The sequence below is a fragment of the Coregonus clupeaformis genome, unplaced genomic scaffold (assembly GCF_020615455.1).
Source record: "Coregonus clupeaformis isolate EN_2021a unplaced genomic scaffold, ASM2061545v1 scaf0640, whole genome shotgun sequence".
Taxonomy (NCBI): domain Eukaryota; kingdom Metazoa; phylum Chordata; class Actinopteri; order Salmoniformes; family Salmonidae; genus Coregonus; species Coregonus clupeaformis.
This window is the reverse complement of record NW_025534095.1, coordinates 264,679-280,595: the sequence shown is the minus strand read 5'-3', so window position 1 is coordinate 280,595 and position 15,917 is coordinate 264,679. Positions and strand designations below refer to the sequence as shown.

General features: G+C 42.7%; 1 protein-coding gene across 1 annotated transcript; it reads right to left on the bottom strand.

The window, feature by feature from the left end:
• Positions 1-839: 839 nt before the first annotated feature.
• Positions 840-14,449, bottom strand: LOC121561619 (DNA repair protein XRCC1). Its single transcript, XM_045216220.1, is given in 12 exon segments — positions 840-960; positions 1,529-1,784; positions 1,955-2,084; positions 2,086-2,124; positions 2,335-2,404; positions 2,901-3,006; positions 3,200-3,323; positions 5,272-5,349; positions 9,284-9,442; positions 9,606-9,713; positions 13,602-13,694; positions 14,066-14,449. Coding segments are annotated over 12 exon segments (1,335 nt in total). The 5' UTR covers positions 14,117-14,449.
• Between the last annotated feature and the right edge of the window lie 1,468 nt (positions 14,450-15,917).

Here is a 15,917-nt window from a genome sequence, read left to right as displayed (position 1 = left end):
GCACCCCTGCCCAGTCGTCAAATCCTAATGAGTTTATCTCAATTGACTGATTTCTTTATATGAACTGGAACTCAGTAAAATCTTTGAAATTGTTGCATTTTATATTTTTGTTCAGTATAAGTATTTGAAAATACACTTTTATGTGTATTTGAGTAGTTTGAAATACACAGCCCAAAACAACTACTTTAAATATAAGTAGTTGTAAATGCATGTCAATACTTTCCAAATGTATTTACAAATACATTCCAATATTCAACTTGTATTTTCAAATAATGTTTGACTAAATACTTCGTTCGAAATGTTTTGAAATGAGGTCTTATTGAAATACAAACAGTATTTGAACCCAGGTCTGGTAACTACCCGTGGAAGCAGTGAACACCTTATGTGAAATACATTTTCACCTTGAAGAGAGGTGTGGTAACCTTTTCTTATTATCTGAGGCCTTGCTTTGACTAACTCGAGATCCAGCGATGTATTCTTCAATACATTGTTCCAGCTTGTTATGACAAGAATCATTGGTAGAAGTTAGAGACTGAATACATCACAGCAGGCTTCAACTCTTCAAGGTAACACTCTTCAGTGAGCTGCATAGGTACAGGTAAAGCCTTGGCAATAGGTGCTTATAAACACCATTAACTGCCAACTTCACTTAATATGCTGAATTCAAAGACGGTTATAAATGGCTGCTTTCTGATAGAGAATGGGTGGCACAGAGTCAGAGAACCCATTTAGTTAGAAGCACACTTTTCAACAACAGTCTGTCTATCTTCTCTTTCAGTTTTTATACCATCCTCCCCCTCTCTCTCTGCCTCCCTCCCTCCGTCTCTCCCTCCCTCCCCTTACCGTTTGAAGGAGATCTTCTGCTTCCTCTTGTGGCAGTCTAGCACCCACTCCTTCCGGACGATGATGCCCCCTGCTGACTTCACCTGGCTGTACTTGGGGGTGTTGGAGAAGGCACAGCTGGATGAAGATAAACACTTGGTTAGCACGGTTGCGTCCCAAATGGCACCCTATTCCCAATGTCGTGCACTACTTTTCGACCAGGGTCCAAAGGGACCGTGGCTACATCCCAAATGGCACCCAATTCCCTGTATAGTGTAGTGCAATAAATAGAGTGCCATATGGGATGCAGGCACTGGAGGGAAGCCAGGGACACTCCACTGCTACTATGGCAGAGCATGAGGCCGATATGGGTCACATGTTCTGCTTTGCTTTCCATGCTGTTATTGTGATACTCTTGTAGTTACACTAGTCTTGGTTGTATAGGAGATGGAGAATATACTTTATAATATTACTCCTACAAATATTACTACCACTACTATATATACCAGCCCCATTGTTGGTTGTATTCCACACCATTCTTGTTGACCTGTTTCCAATGCAATATGTTCTTACCTCACTCTATTCCCATTTTCATGCATCTTTAATTTACCACTATGAATTCAGATTACAATGGGACCCAACTAAAGAGTACTTAAACTACCACCTCCCAGTCCCAGCACCATTTATCTCCATCTCCTCCACTCACATGAGGTGTGTGGCGTCGGGGGTCCAGTCGGAGCGGTACTTGGCCCCCATGGCCAAGGCCTTGTCCCTCAGGTCCCCCCGGAAGGGGTTCTGGAAGCCGCTCAGAACAAACACCACCCCCTCCATGATCTTGTTGAGGGAGACGGGGGCCTCGGAGGAGCTGGACTGGGCTTTGGAGGGCTTGGGTCTGGTCTTGGCTTCTGGCTTGGACAGGCTCTCCTTCTTCTTGATGTCTGGGGTTTTCTGGGCAGGGGAGGCTGGGTGAGAAGAATGACAGAGGTGAGGAGAGAGGTAAATCGAATATATCAGGGTATTTGCATCGATTTATTAAATATACTTTATTCACACAAGCATAGGTGAAAAAGGTGTAGAGTGAGTGAGTGGCTGGCTGGCTGACTGTGACGATTGCCTTGTAGGGTGTCTTTACCTTTGGCAGTGCTGGGGCTGGGAGTAGTGGCTGTGCTGGATTTGGCCTTGGGTTTGGGGGTGGTAGTGCCCCGTTCAGGGGAGCCCATGGGGCTGGGTTTCTTTGAGGGGGGAGGAGTGGGGGACAGACTGGCGCTCTTTACTGAACTCAAACTTCCTCTTCACTGGTGCCTAGGAGAAAGGAGAGGATGGATAAAGCGATTTGTCCTTATGGTAAAACCATGAGAGAAATGTGCACTCAAAGAGCAAAGCAGTTGAGAACACTCACTTTCAATTAAGAAAAGAAACAACTTAGAAAAAAAACTGCTTATCATGTCTATAAGTGGGATAACCGACAAAAATTAGCAGAGAAAATAAACAAGCAAACCTAATTATGCTTACACTTATGTGAACACATTTATAAGTGAGTAACATCGCCTCTTGCTTGAAAGAATGATCCATCTCTGAGCCTCTAGAAAAATGTACCAGAAGCAAAACATATGCCTCCATACTGTGTCATCTCTTTTCACTATTCATGATTTACAATGTTTATATTAAATCTATACTACATTAGCTATGAGGGGTGCAGTCTGCCAAACACAGCTGCAGGGAAGAAAAAAAACTATCACCTTGTACCTCTTTTTAAAGAAATCAATATTGTGTCTGCCTCTCAAATGGCACCCTATTCCCTATATAGTGCACTACTTTTGACCAAGACCCATAGGGCGCTTGTGACAACTACTGCACTATATAGGAATAGAATAAGGTGCCATTTGGGACATAACTAGTATCATAGCCTGGAGATTCAGGTCAGTTCGCACTAGCCTGGAAGGACTTAATGAATGATTCACCATCAGTTCTGGTCATAGAGAAGCCAATGATGCAACCCTATGGACTCTGATCAAAAGTATTGCACTATATAGGGATTACGGTGCCATTTGGGACACACCCCAAGCCTTGGTCCTTACCTGTGGTGGGGGAGAGTTGGAGGACGGTGGGGCTGTTGAGTGACCAGACCCAGACCAGACTGCAGGGCGGCAGCTGCATAGCTGAGCTTCTCAGTCTGTGGCGAAACTGTGGGGGGAGAAGAGGTGACGGAGATTGTGAGAGAAGAAGTCGGGAAATATTGTTTCACATTTCTCACCCCACCAGCAGACCTTATGGTGCTTATCGCTCACTCACGCCACATCAATAAGCGCTAATAAACCTGCAATCTGTAATGAGCTGTTCCTAGGCCTTTCGGTTGAGTACAGTAGCGCAGGCTTACTCTTGAGCGCTGGGCTGGGTTTGGAGGTGCTCTCTCTGTTGAAGAAGAGGCTGCCTGGCTGTAGACTGGGGCCAGCCAAGGGGGACTCATCCTTCATCCGAAACTGGCCCAGCTTGGTCAACTTCTGTCAGGGGGCAAGAGAGACGTTAGTGTTGGGAGAGAGTGAGTCTGACCAGTGAGTCATGTTAGGAAAGCACAGGACAGTGCACATAAATATAATTTTTATGGTATGAATTCAAGTTCGTTCACTCAAATCAAAGAAATTTCTGGCAAAAAAGTTGTCTACTCTCTAGATGAGTCCACAGCCTATCCCATCTGTTGTGTGGATCCAGTTATATGCCTAAATCCCAAATTAAATGGGAAAGACAAGCACCATCTAATGAAGAAATAAAACAGTGCCCATTCATTTGGGGTTGAAGCATATTACTGGATCTGCGCAACAGATGGTGGCATATGGATTTACAGTGCATTCAGAAAGTATTCAGACCCCTTGACTTTTTTTCATATTTTGTTACATTACAGCCCTTATTCTAAAATTGATTAAATTGTTTATTTTCCTCATCAATCTACACACAATACCCCACAATAACAAAGCAAAAATAGGTTCAGATATTTTTGCAAATGTATAAAACTGAAATATCACATTTACATAGGTATTCAGACCCTTTACACAGTACTTTGTTGAAGCACCTTTAGCAGCAATTACAGCCTTGAGTCTTCTTGGGTATGATGCTACAAGCTTGGCACACCTGTACTTGGAGTTTCTCTCATTCTTCTCTGCAGATCCTCTCAAGCTCTGTAAGGTTGGATGGGGAGCGTCGCTGCACAGCTATTTTTAGGTCTCTCGAGATGTTCGCTCGGGTTCAAGTCCGTCTCTGGCTGGGCCACTCAAGGACATTCACAGACTTGTCACGAAGCCACGCATGCGTTGTCTTGGCTGTGTGCTTAGGGTTGTTGTTCTGTTGGAAGCTAGACCTTCGCCCCAGTCTGAAGTCCTGAGCGCTCTAGAGCAGGTTTTCATCAAGGATCTCTGTACTTTGCTCCATTCATCTGTCCCTCGATCCTGACTAGTCTCCCAGTCCCTGCCGCTGAAAAACATCCCCACAGCATGATGCTGCCACCACCATGCTTCACCGTAGGGATGGTGCCAGGTTTAATCCAGACGTGATGCTTGGCATTCAGGCCGAATAGTTCAATCTTGGTTTCATCAGACCAGAGAATCTTGTTTCTCATGGTCTCAGAGTCCTTTAGGTACCTTTTGGCAAACTCCAAGCGGGCTGTCATGTGCCTTTTACTGAGGAGTGGCTTCCGTCTGGCCACTCTACCATAAAGGCCTGATTGGTGGAGTGCTGCAGAGATGGTTGTCCTTCTGGAAGGTTCACCCATCTCCACAGAGGATCTCTGGAGATCTGTCAGAGTGACCATCGGGTTCTTGGCCACCTCTCTGACCAAGGCCCTTCTCCCCCGATTGCTCAGTTTGGCCGGATGGCCAGCTCTAGGAAGAGTCTTGGTGGTTCCAAACTTCTTCCATTTAAGAGTGATGGAGGCCACTTTGTTTTGGGGTACCTTCAATGCTGGTACCCTTCACCCAGATCTGTGCCTCGACACAATCCTGTCGTGGAGCTCTACGGACAATTCTTTCGACCTCATGGCTTGGTTTTTGCACTGACATGCACTGTCAACTGTGGGACCTTATAGCAAAGGGTTTGAATACTTATGTAAATAAGGTATTTCTGTTTTTGATTTTTAATACATTTGCAAACATTTCTAAAAACCTGTTTTCGCTTTGTTATTATGGGGTATTGTGTGTAGATTGATGAGGAAAACATTTAATGTAATCCATTTTAGAATAAGGCTGTAACGTAACAAAATGTGGAAAAAGGGAAGGGGTCTGAATACTTTCCGAGAGCACTTTAAAAAGGTCAGAAAATTTATAATTCAACTTCAGTTAAACTCTGCAAGCATTTACATTTTATAATATATTTATATAGTGAATGAGTCTATTGCGTCAGTCTCAGTGGAGAGAGGGTTATGTAGAAGAAGGTTAAAGATGGCGGCTGAGCTTCTCTTACCGGGGGTGTTGTGGTTGGTGGATCACTTTTGTCTGGTGGTGAATGGAACTTCACAAAGGCCACTCCGTATGCTATGCTCTGAGGGTGGAAAATGCCATTTGTTGTCATGTCATTCCAATCTGAATCATTTTCCTAAGTGTATTCAATAGGAACTGTGCTGAGACTAGGGCTGTGACAGTAACTGAATAACCGTGTAACTGACGGTTATGGATAGAGACTGTCATTAAAATAACCGTCAAAACCATTTAAATAGGCCTACATTCATTATAGGATTTTTAAAATGTAGATAAACTTTACCTAATAGCAGGAGTTTACTAATGATTATAAGCAAATGTTTTGCTAACAGTCTGTCTACTAAATGTTCTACATCTCCTCCTCTTTCCAACTGTCCTTTGATGTTTGAGCAGCTAATCCCTAGATGCGCGACTGTGTAGCGCGCTATGGCACTTCAGTAAAAAAAAATCTTTGATTTTATTTTATACAATGCACGCTTTCATTGCTTGCTAGTAAATAAATAAATGGTTCTTTTAAAAAAGTTTGGATGTGTCTGACTATTCATTAATTATTCAACAGCAGTCGACAACGTTGTTCTGGATCTGAGGCCTATAATGCACCAAATGAATGCGCCAATCCTCTCCAACTTGCCATGGTATAATTTGACACCGAATATTTTCTTAATTTATAGACTAATCAACTCTGATCAGGCCCGGTCCTGGCCGATATGCCGCTCTAGGTGAGACCAAAAACATGGCCTACCCCCGCAAAGTATAATAGCAGCCTAAGCTATATAAACAGTGTCGCCCGCAATGCACTTTTATGAATGCCCATCTGGTAGCCTACCGTTTTTAAAACAGGCAATTTACCGTTAATCCCTGTCATTTGGTTACATTAATCTGTTAATGCATGTATTAATTACAGTAATTTACCGTTCTCATTCTCGGAGTGGAAACGTTGTTTGCGGAGTTCAACTTGCTACACTTTCTCTGTCCTGTTAATGTTGACGGAGCATGCACGCCTGAGCACGGATAGAAATACACAACATGACCAAAAGTATGTGGACACCTGCTTGTCGAACATCTCATTCCAAAATCATGGGCATTAATATGGAGTTGGTCCCCTCTTTGCTGCTATAATAGCCTCCACTCTTCTGGGAAGGCTTTCCACTAGAACATTGCTGCGGGGACTTGCTTCCATTCAGCCACATGAGCATTAGTGAGGTCGGCGCTGATGTTGGAGATTAGACCTGGCTTGCAGTCGGCATTCCAATTCATCCCAAAGGTGTTCGATGGGGTTGAGGTCAGGGTTCTGTGCAGGCCAATCAAGTTCTTCCACATCGATCTCAACAAACCATTTCTGTATGGACCTTGCTTTCACGGGAGCATTGTCATGCTGAGACAGGAAAGGGCCTTCCCCAAACTGTTGCCACAAAGTTGGAAGCACAGAATCGTCTAGAATGTCATTGTATGCTGTAGCGTTAAGATATCCCTTCATTGGAACTAAAGGGCCTAGCCCGAACCATGAAAAACAGCCCCAGACCATTATTCCTCCTCCGCCAAACTTTACAGTTGGCACTATGCATTGGGGCAGGGAGCGTTCTCCTGGCATCCGCCAAACCCAGATTGGTCCGTCGGACTGCAAGACGGCGAAGCGTGATTCATCACTCCAGAGAACGCGTTTCCACTGCTCTAGAGTCCAATGGCGGCGAGCTTTACACCACTCCAGCTGACACTTGGCATTGCGCATGGTGATCTTAGGCTTGTGTGCGGCTGCTCGGCCATTGAAACCCATTTCACGAAGCTCCCGACGAACAGTTATTGTGCTGACATTGCTTCCAGAGGCAGTTTGGAACTCAGTAGTGAGTGTTGCAACCGAGGACAGACAATTTTTACACGCTACGCTCTTCAGCACTCGAAGGTCCCGTTCTGTGAGCTTGTGTGGCCTACCACTTTGCGGCTGAGCCGTTTTGCTCCTAGACGTTTCCACTTCACAATAACAGCACTTACAGTTGACTGGGGCAGCTCTAGCAGGGCAGAAATGTTATGAACTGACTTTGCTGGAAAGGTGGTATGCTATGACAGTGCCACGTTGAAAGTCACTGAGCTCTTCAGTAAGGCCGTTCTTCTGCCAATGTTTGTCTATGGAGATTGCATGGCGGTGTGCTCAATTTTATACACCTGTCAGCAACGGGTGTGGCTGAAATAGCCGAATGCACTAATTTGAAGGGGTGTCCACATACTTTTGTATATATAGTATACCTGTCCTGCTTCTTGTAAATGTCAAAATGTAGGAAAGTGCCCAGCTGGGCTTCTTTTTCTTCACCTCACATTAGGAAGTCAACGAAGTCAGTTACATTTTTTTCATCCATTCAAATTATAATAGTTCCTCACAATATTTGAGAAATCTTTCCAACACTCTCCCCCTCGATAACGTTGTTGGTAAATAGGCTGTTGCGTGTATTTGTTTCTATTTTAAGGATTGTCAATTTAATCTTCACTATTATAGCATAGCTGTCCCCTTCATACTTTCATTCATTATATTATAGCCTACTTTCGGAAAGCCTAAGGTAGGCCTACGTTTTTTTATATGTTTTAAGGTCTGAAAAATATTTGCTTGAGTCTGACATACACTGGTGGCTTTTTTCCACCATTCATTTTAGAAACACTTCAAATAAGGGCTGTGTTTCGTGTAGGTTTACCCTGGCGTGACGTTTTGATAACCGTGTAAATCTCTCTAGGACAAGGTGACTTTTATAAATATATTTGCCTGCATTTACCCCCCAAAAATGAAATGCTAATTAGCTGCTAATGGGGCTATCATAAAGAACTACAAATGCCATGATGATCTGGACGAGACTGACGAATCGAGGCAAAGTAAGAATCTCTGGATTAACTATCTAATGTTAGCTAAATGTAGTAATGAAAAAAATTGGCTACATTTCTTTAAATTTACAATTCTGTGAACTGTCTTGTGCAAGTTTACATGTTAGCAAAGGTGTCAGCTAGAGATGACGTAGGGATTTGTAGTTTTGCATAATGTCTACTTTGAAATTGGAGAGTAAATAGAGCCGAATACATTGATAAAAGTCACTTTGTCCAAGAGAGATTTACATGGTTATCAAAACGTCACGCCAGGGTAAGCCTACACAAAACACAGCCCTTATTTGAAGTGTTTCTAAAAAAAAAACTATGGGAAAAATGAATGGTGGAAAAACAATTGGAACCATTTCCCTGTTTGACCACTAGGTTTTATGGGTATTATGACACCTCCACTGTGGGGCTCTATAGGCCTGTATGTCCATTCAGAAAGATACCTAAAGTAGCCTGCCTGGACTCAATCTCTTTAATAAAAATAAAACGCTCCTGTCATGATCTAATCTTGTAAAAGGCCTATTTTCAGTAGCTTAGGCTACATTATTTCTCTCTTCGAAGAACATATGCCAATGCCATCGAATGACAGCCGCAGGGATTGTGACGTTATACGAATATTTCGGGGAAAGTGGTAGAAAACCCATCCGACTTCATTTCAATGGTTGTGTGTTGAAATATGATCTGTATAAAAAAACATTATATTCAGGGCAGGCATAAATCTTTATTTTGACTCCGTTAATAAGTAATAACAAGAATAATAATAATAAAATGCCATGATAATAACGAAGTGTTATGCCTTGTTTCAAATAGGTTTTATTAAGAAGCATACCCCCTCGTTATGTCGGTGACCGTGTACATTGGCCAGGCCAATTACCGTAACCTCAAATTCCAAGACCGTCGCAGCCTTAACTGAACTTTTCACATAACTTGACTAATAAATAACGCATCGCCAGGGTTGTAAACGTTTCGCAACGGAGCACGAAAATTGACATTTCTTATTGGACAAGTGTAGGTAGTCCCTCCCCCGTTTCAGTCCATTTGCTGCCTAATGAATACGACCCTGGTTTACATTGATTTAGGTGGCATGACATACACACACAATGCTCTCTGTCCACTAATGTTCTCTCTTGGTGCGGGCAGCTCACCTTGTTGTACGGCTGGCTACACACAATCTTCACGCGGTCCCACTTCTCCTGGGCTTGAGCCTTCACCAGCTGGTTAGGGCCAAAGAAGCGTACACGGTTGGTGTTGGTGCCGTTACGGCTCTCCGTGGGGGACATGAAGGAGGACGTGACCAGCAGAACCTGGGAGGGAGAGGTTCTCTTAGGAATTAAGCAGCACACTATAAGTAATGGTAGTATTGTCCATAATAAGAGGCAGAGACTAGTATCTTCACTCAGTGCATTCAGTGTGGTAGACATCAGCGAGGTATAGAGGTAATACAATGTACAGTAAGGGGTGGCATACCTCATAGTCCTGGTCTTTGACAGAGGTTGAGTGTCCCACCAGCACCTCGATAAAAGCAGACCCTTCATTTCCTATGTCTATGCTGTGCACCTGCTCTTCTTTCTCAAACTGAAACGATGGGGGAAACAGCATGGGTTATTTAGTACAAACTAAGAAAAAACAAACAGGGCAATGGGAAGTGTTACAATACATAGTGCCTTCAGAAAGTATTCATACCCCTTGATTTATTCCACATTTTGTTGTGTAACTTACAGCCTGAATTCAAAATGTATTAAATTGTTTTGTTATTTTCTCACCCATCTACACACAATACTCCATAATGACAAATAGAAAACATGTTTTTAGACATTCTTGAATTAAAAAAAATAATGAAATACAGAAATAGCTAATTTACATAAGTATTCACCCCCCTGAGTCAATACTTTGTAGAAGCACCTTTGGCAGCGATTACAACTGTGTCTTTCTGGGAATGTCTAAGAGCTTTCCACACCTGGATTGTGCAACATTTGCCCATTATTCTTTAAACATTTCTTCAAGCTCTGTCAAATTGGTTGCAGATCATTGCTAGACAACCATTTGTCAGGTCTTGCCATAGATTTTCAAGTAGATTTAAGTCCAAACCGTAACTCGGACACTCAGGAACATTCACTGACTTCTTGGTAAGCAACTCCAGTGTAGATTTGGCCTTGTGTTTTAGGTTATTATCCTGCTGAAAAGTGAACTCATTTCCCAGTGTCTGATGGAAAGCAGACTGCACCAGGTTTCCCTCTAGGATTTTGCCTGTGCTTAGCTACGTTCTGTTTATTTTTTAATCATGTTCAAATTAAAAGTAAACCCTTTATGACCATACATTATTCATTTCATAAGGCATTTAGTTATGGCCTAGTTTCCCCCCAACACTGTGGTCTGAAAAACCTGGCTCATGGGCCATATCAGACCTGCAAATCACAATTTAAGTTGGGTGAATTTTGGCCCATTCCTCTTGACAGAGCTGGTGCAACTGAGTCAGGTTTGTAGGCCTCCTTGCACGCACACGCTTTTTCAGTTCTGCCCACAGATTTTCTATAGGCTTGAGGTCAGGGCTTTGTGATGGCCACTCCAATACCTTGACTTTGTTGTCCTTAAGACATTTTGCCACGACCTGTACTCCCTGTTCACCCATGACTGCATGGCCAGGCACGACTCCAACACCATCATTAAGTTTGCCGACGACACAACAGTGGTAGGCCTGATCACCGACAACGATGAGACAGCCTATAGGGAGGAGGTCAGAGACTTGGCCGTGTGGTGCCAGGATAATAACCTCTCCCTCAACGTGATCAAAACAAAGGAGATGATTGTGGACTACAGGAAAAAAAATAGGACTGAGCACGCCCCCATTCTCATCGACGGGGCTGTAGTGGAACAGGTTAAGAGCTTCAAGTTCCTTGGAGTCCACATCACCAACGAACTATCATGGTCCAAACACACCAAGACAGTCGTGAAGAGGGCACGACAAAGTCTATTCCCCCTCAGGAGACTGAAGATATTTGGCATGGGACCTCAGATCCTCAAAAATATCTACAGCTGCACCATCGAGAGCATCCTGACTGGTTGCATCACCGCCTGGTATGGCAACTGCTTGGCCTCCGACCGCAAGGCACTACAGAGGGTAGTGCGTACGGCCCAGTACATCACTGGGGCCAAGCTTCTTGCCATCCAGGACCTCTATACCAGGCAGTGTCAGAGGAAGGCCCTCAAAATTGTCAAAGACTCCAGCCACCCTAGTCATAGACTGTTCTCTCTGCTACCGCATGGCAAGCGGTACCGGAGCGCCAAGTCTAGGTCCAAAAGGCTTCTCAACAGCTTCTACCCCCAAGTCATAAGACTCCTGAACAGCTAATCATGGCTACCCGGACTATTTGCACTGCCCCCCCCCCCACCCCCTCTTTTACGCTGCTGCTACTCTGTCTACTCTGTTTATTATTTATGCATAGTCACTTTAACCACATGTACATATTACCTCATACATATTACCTCAATTACCTCGACTAGCCGGTGCCCCCGCACATTGACTCTGCACCGATACCCCCCTGTATATAGCCTCCCTACTGTTATTTTATTTTACTGCTGCTCTTTAGTTATTTGCTTTTTTATTTTTACTTTTTTATTTTATTTTTATGAATAGTTGGTTAAGGGCTTGTAAGCATTTCACTGTAATGTCTACACCTGTTGTATTTGGCGCATGTGGCAAATAAAATTTGATTTGATTTGAATATGCTGGCTTGTGAAGTAATTTTTCATTTCTAGTCCCGTGTAGCTCAGTTGGTAGAGCATGGCGTTTGCAACGCCAGGGTTGTGGGTTCAATTCCCACGGGGGGCCAGTATGAAAATGTATGCACTCACTAAGTGTAAGTCGCTCTGGATAAGAGTGTCTGCTAAATTACTAAAATATCAAATGTAAATGTATTGGAATCCAGCCACAGGGACATTTGGAAATTTATTCTTGTCATTTAAACAGATATTTATCGATTTTCCGTTAAACTATAAGAACGTTTAATAAAATTCCATTTGAATTCACAATGCAGATGGTCTACATCATGCTTCCTGCAGAGAGAGAAAATGGTATCGCTGCTGCTCTTGCTTTTCACGTGTGGCGCGTGTAGCTTGTTGTTTTTGTCATCCAATCACAAGTCATCAAACCGGCACTAGGCTACAGTCATACAGCTAGAGCCTGTGTTAAGTTATTAGGAGATATCTCGGCTAATCAATGGAAGATTAAATTAAAATGACAAACTAAAAGTTAAATGAGAAGGACAGGCTACAACACCAAGACCCAACAGGTAGGCTGCTACCTATAATCTGAATGGAGTTGTTATTTACTGTAGGATTTAGAAAGCGAGAAAGCGCATAGTTAAAGTTAAGTAGTTTCAATTAGCCTAGTTAACGTTAGCTAGCTAGCTAGCTGCCTAGCTGCTGCTTCTCTTGGTTTGATGCAGTCAAAACAGGTACTATGTAATCCAGGGCTCTCCAACCCTGTTCCAGGAGAGCAACTGTCCTGTAGGTTTTCAATCCAATCCTAATCTAGCGCACCTAATTATAATAATTAGCTGGTTGATTAGCTGAATCAGGTTAGTTACAACTGGGGTTGGAGCGAAAACCTACAGTAGGGTAGCTCTCCAGGAACAGGGTTGGAGAGCCCTGATGTAATCAGATGCAATAAGTAGTCTACCAGCACGAGTCGACTTGGTTGCCAACCCTCTCCCACCCCCTGCTCCCCTTGTCACTCACATTTGAGCTGCTGCTCTGCTTTTTTTCCTCCTACTAACGTTACATTGTTGCGTTAGGTATTTATTTAATTGTTATTTTCCCTTTATGATGATGATTGGGACCTGTTAATGGTAGTTATTCAGTTAGGGATAGTTTCTTAAGGTTGAGGATCCAAATTTTGTTTAAACGTTTTAACGTTCACACCCCTAATAGGGAGGATATTCAACAATTTATCACCCACAATCTGCATTTCAGAATGACTGCTATGGTGAAGAACTCGTCAAACAAGACTACCTAAAACATCTAAACTGGAACAACCATCTCAGTAACGGGTGCAATAAGTCCAACCACACAGATTGGAATATTTTAGGAAAATGTAGGTTATTTATCTTAGATCAATTAATGAATGTGCATGCAGAAACATACAGTATATATTAAAACAAACCATTCTAAAAGTCAACCCGCAACAAAGCATGCTGGGAAATATGAGTTAACTGAAATTAACACAGTCGAGTAATGACATGCGGTGTTGATTCCACTGTGATTCAAATAACACTTAATTTATACACTGCAGGTTGCGTCAATTTAAATCCCACTGGTGTTAACACCACTAGAATCAACACTAAGATATAACACTCACAACATTTTTGACCTCAACACTACCCACAAATTTGCTGTGTGAATTGGAGTCAGTGAATTGTTGCACAATCCCATGAAAACACAGAGCGGAGGAGAAGTAGCCATTACCTGTATAATGACTGAGGTTTGTTTCTCCCCTGGCCTTGCTGCTTTCCATTTCCTGTATGTGTCTGAGCTCAGCAGGTTGTCAGCCTTGTGAGTCTGCAAGGAAAACAACAAGAATAGCTAGGACCCTATGAACTGCAATTGCCAACTGCTGTTGTTACCACTGGAAATAGGAGTTACTGTTTACATTCAAGAAGATACATTTTTAACAACAAATTACTGGGAAGTGTAGTTAACTAACTACTTCGAAGGGTGCATGCAAATACTGTACAGTACGGTCACAATGATTATTTCTGTTCTGGTGGGCTGCAAAAAAGCCATGTGCAGACTGCTCATATAGAGGGCTAAACAGTAAACATTATCTCTCAATCAGACAGCAAGCAAACCTAGCTAGCTAACACGTCAGGAAGCTATCAAGCAGGCTTCTGTACTAGCTAATTAGCCTAGCTAGTAGTTGGACAACTTACATTGTCTTCGGTGCTGCAAGACACGACGTGCTTGAGTTTTATCTCCGGCATTTTGCGTTAGTCACTTGACTTGTGGTGCCTCTTTATTTGTGTTTTTTCAGCTATCAAAAGCTATACGCTTGCTAGCTAGTTAGCAATTAGCTGGGTAGCAAACAATGGAACACGTTCATAGCTAGTTTATAGAAAGCAAAACGGCTCTAAATGCTCCATAGAAGTACACTGTTTGACATGTTCTGTGTTCTCTGCATTGTATTTCACTTCCCTGTGAATTTGATTCTAATGTAAAGGCAGACAATTACAGCCAAAACGTATTTTGAGGTTGAACCGTGACCACTGAATTTCGTACCAAAATCCCTCTCGATTCACAACCTCTGACGTACCTTCCGGTTTGCATTTTTATTTAGCCAATCAAAACAGTTGATTCTTCTTCTTCTTCTTCTACTTCTTCTTCTTCTTCTTCTTCTTCTTCTTCTTCTCTGTCTTCTCTAGACCTTCTTGCTTTCTTCTTCTTCTTCTTCTTCAAAAAAGGGAAAAAAAATTCTCTCTTCTTCTTCGTATACCACTATCCCCAACACACTCCACCACCCCTTCCCACTACTTTGGCCCCAACAGATCCTACACCAGGCCGTTGACCTGGGAGGCTGGAACCCCTTCTCTCAAACCCCCCTGTAGTTCTTCTGCGCTAAAATCTCTGACCCCAAAAAACGTATCTGCTGCTGCTACCAATTCAATCTTCTGGGATTTCCTTTCCATCTGTGCGGTACAATTAATGACCATAGCAATAAACGCCAAGAAGTCAACCTTACTAAAGCACAAACTGTTCGGGTCACTCTGTACTGGCCTACTACTCACAGGGATCCTCTCAGGCTTCCTCGCCCTTTGCCCACCATCCTCTGCTTTCTTCACTGCCTCAGCATACGACACGTTGTTGAAGCTTGCACCCTGGACACTTCAACCTGTCTCACTCGCACAGGACATTTCTGATCCCCCACAATTGAAACACTCTACTTTTCCCACTGAAACTACACACTCCTTTGTCCCATGCCCCTCTGCACACTTTCACACCTCAGAATCTCCCTCCTACATACTGTTGCAACATGACCATAAACTTGGCACCTGAAACACCATAGTAGGTTCGGAACAAAAGCTCTCACGGGATGATGTATGATACTGTATATTGCAACCAGTATGGGGGTTTCTCTGCCACTTACTGGGTTGTATTTCATGTCGGTAGTAAAACAAAATATTAAAAAGAGAGAGGGTATACATTCTTATCAACATTAAAAGCACAGAAAAAAGCTTTATTTTGTCACATGAATGTAGAACCAGAACATACATATGGAAGCATATGAAATAGTTTGTTAGTGTAGCTACGAATGGCTTTTTTGCTTTAGTGACCATCAATCCTCTTGAGTACAGGGTCAGGTTGGGAGGCACCTTTATATAAAGCATATACTAAAGTGATTGTTTTATAAGAGAAGTTTGTCTAAAACCTTTATCATCATCACATCATACAATCATGTTCATCCCATCTAGAATATCATTATACAGACATTATACATGTAATGATGAAAAATGGACTGTATGGAATAGGTGAATATCATGTGTGCACCATTATCTTCATAAGCCTCAAAGTATGTGCACTGATGAAGTAGCTAGGACTGCTAAACCTACAATTATGTACACAAAGTTATAAATATATCAATTCAAAATGAGCGAATGATAATATAGATGTACAGTAGTATTCCATGGAGCACATGTACAAATCATCATATCAAATCATGCCACTTAACCCATTTGGTATAATTTTGCATAACTACTTGGTACTGTATGTATGATCATGCAAAATTAT